This window comes from Merops nubicus, unplaced genomic scaffold (genome assembly GCF_000691845.1).
Source record: "Merops nubicus isolate BGI_N331 unplaced genomic scaffold, ASM69184v1 scaffold37386, whole genome shotgun sequence".
Lineage (NCBI taxonomy): Eukaryota > Metazoa > Chordata > Aves > Coraciiformes > Meropidae > Merops > Merops nubicus.
The window spans coordinates 1-1233 of NW_008613609.1; the positions used below are offsets into that span (position 1 = coordinate 1).

The 1233-nt window shown below is 49.7% G+C and overlaps 1 protein-coding gene across 1 annotated transcript in view; it reads right to left on the reverse strand.

Moving 5' to 3' along the window:
• Positions 1–643: 643 nt before the first annotated feature.
• Positions 644–1233, reverse strand: part of LOC103774546 (polycomb group RING finger protein 2-like) — a gene marked incomplete at its 3' end in the record, with an annotated part of 4649 nt that continues 4059 nt past the window's right edge. The window contains exon 6 of the mRNA XM_008941958.1: positions 644–724. Coding sequence (XP_008940206.1) covers positions 644–724 — 81 coding nt within the window. The remainder of the gene's footprint in view (positions 725–1233) is intronic.

Genomic DNA, 1233 nt, shown 5'->3' on the forward strand with positions numbered 1-1233 from the left:
TTTTTTTTAAGATTTCCCCTTTTTTTTAAGCTTTCCCAGTGTTTCAGCTTTCCCATTTTTTTTAAGCATTCCCAGTTTTTCATCTTTCCCATTTTCAAGCGTTCCCAGTTTTCAGGCTTTCCCATTTTTAAAGCATTCCCATTTTTTCAGCTTTCCCATTTTTTCAGCTGTCCCATTTTTAAGCATTCCCACTTTTTAAGCTTTCCCATTTTTAAGCATTCCCATTTTTCAGCATTCCCATTTTTTAACCTTTCCCATTTTTAAGCATTCCCATTTTTCAGCTTTCCCATTTTTTCAGCTTTCCCATTTTTCAGCATTCCCATTTTTCAGCATTCCCATTTTTCAGCTTTCCCATTTTTTCAGCATTCCCATTTTTTAACCTTTCCCATTTTTCAGCATTCCCATTTTTCAGCATTCCCATTTTTCAGCATTCCCATTTTTTAACCTTTCCCAATTTTTAAGCATTCCCATTTTTCAGCATTCCCATTTTTTCACCTTTCCCATTTTTTTCAGCTTTCCCACTAAGTTTTTTCCATTCCCAAACCCTGGCACTGCTCATAAGCTCTCCCAACACCAGGCTGTGCAGGTTTGGAGCCTTTGCCTCTCCCAGCTGCTCTCCAGGGGGGGGCACAGCCCCACTCACCCTCCTCCAGGGGTAGATGTAGGCGATGTCCATCAGGGTGTAATACTCCTTCAGGGGCTCATCTTCATACAGGACTTCCACCTAGAGCAGGGGACAGCATCAGGCCCCCAGCATGGGGACAGAGGCACCTCCAGCACCCCCAACCCCCCCTCCAGGCTTTGCCATCCCCAAGTGCTCCCCCCAGCACCAGGGGAGGAGATTCCAATTCCAGAATTTCCTCCAGAAGCTGGAGCAAATTCAGAGTTGACAAGTGACAGGCCAAAGGGGACAGATCCTGCCCCAGCAGCCACCCAGGGATGCAAAGCCCAGGCTGCTGGGGTACCCGGGAGCAAGCCAAGCACAGAGTGTTTGCAGTGGAGGAGGCAGCAGGGGATGGGCAAAATGGCATCAGCCCCTTTGAGCCCCCCAAAATCTGGATGTGGACGAGGGGACCCAGGCACCCTCACCAGCAGCCTGCCTTGGCTCAGCACTGGTGTGGGCAGCAGGAGCAGGGCAGGGATCATTCCCGTGGACTGGGCACTGGGGAGACCACAACTCGAATCCTGGGGGCAGTTTTGGGCCCCTCCCTCCCAGAAGGACCTGGAGGGTGG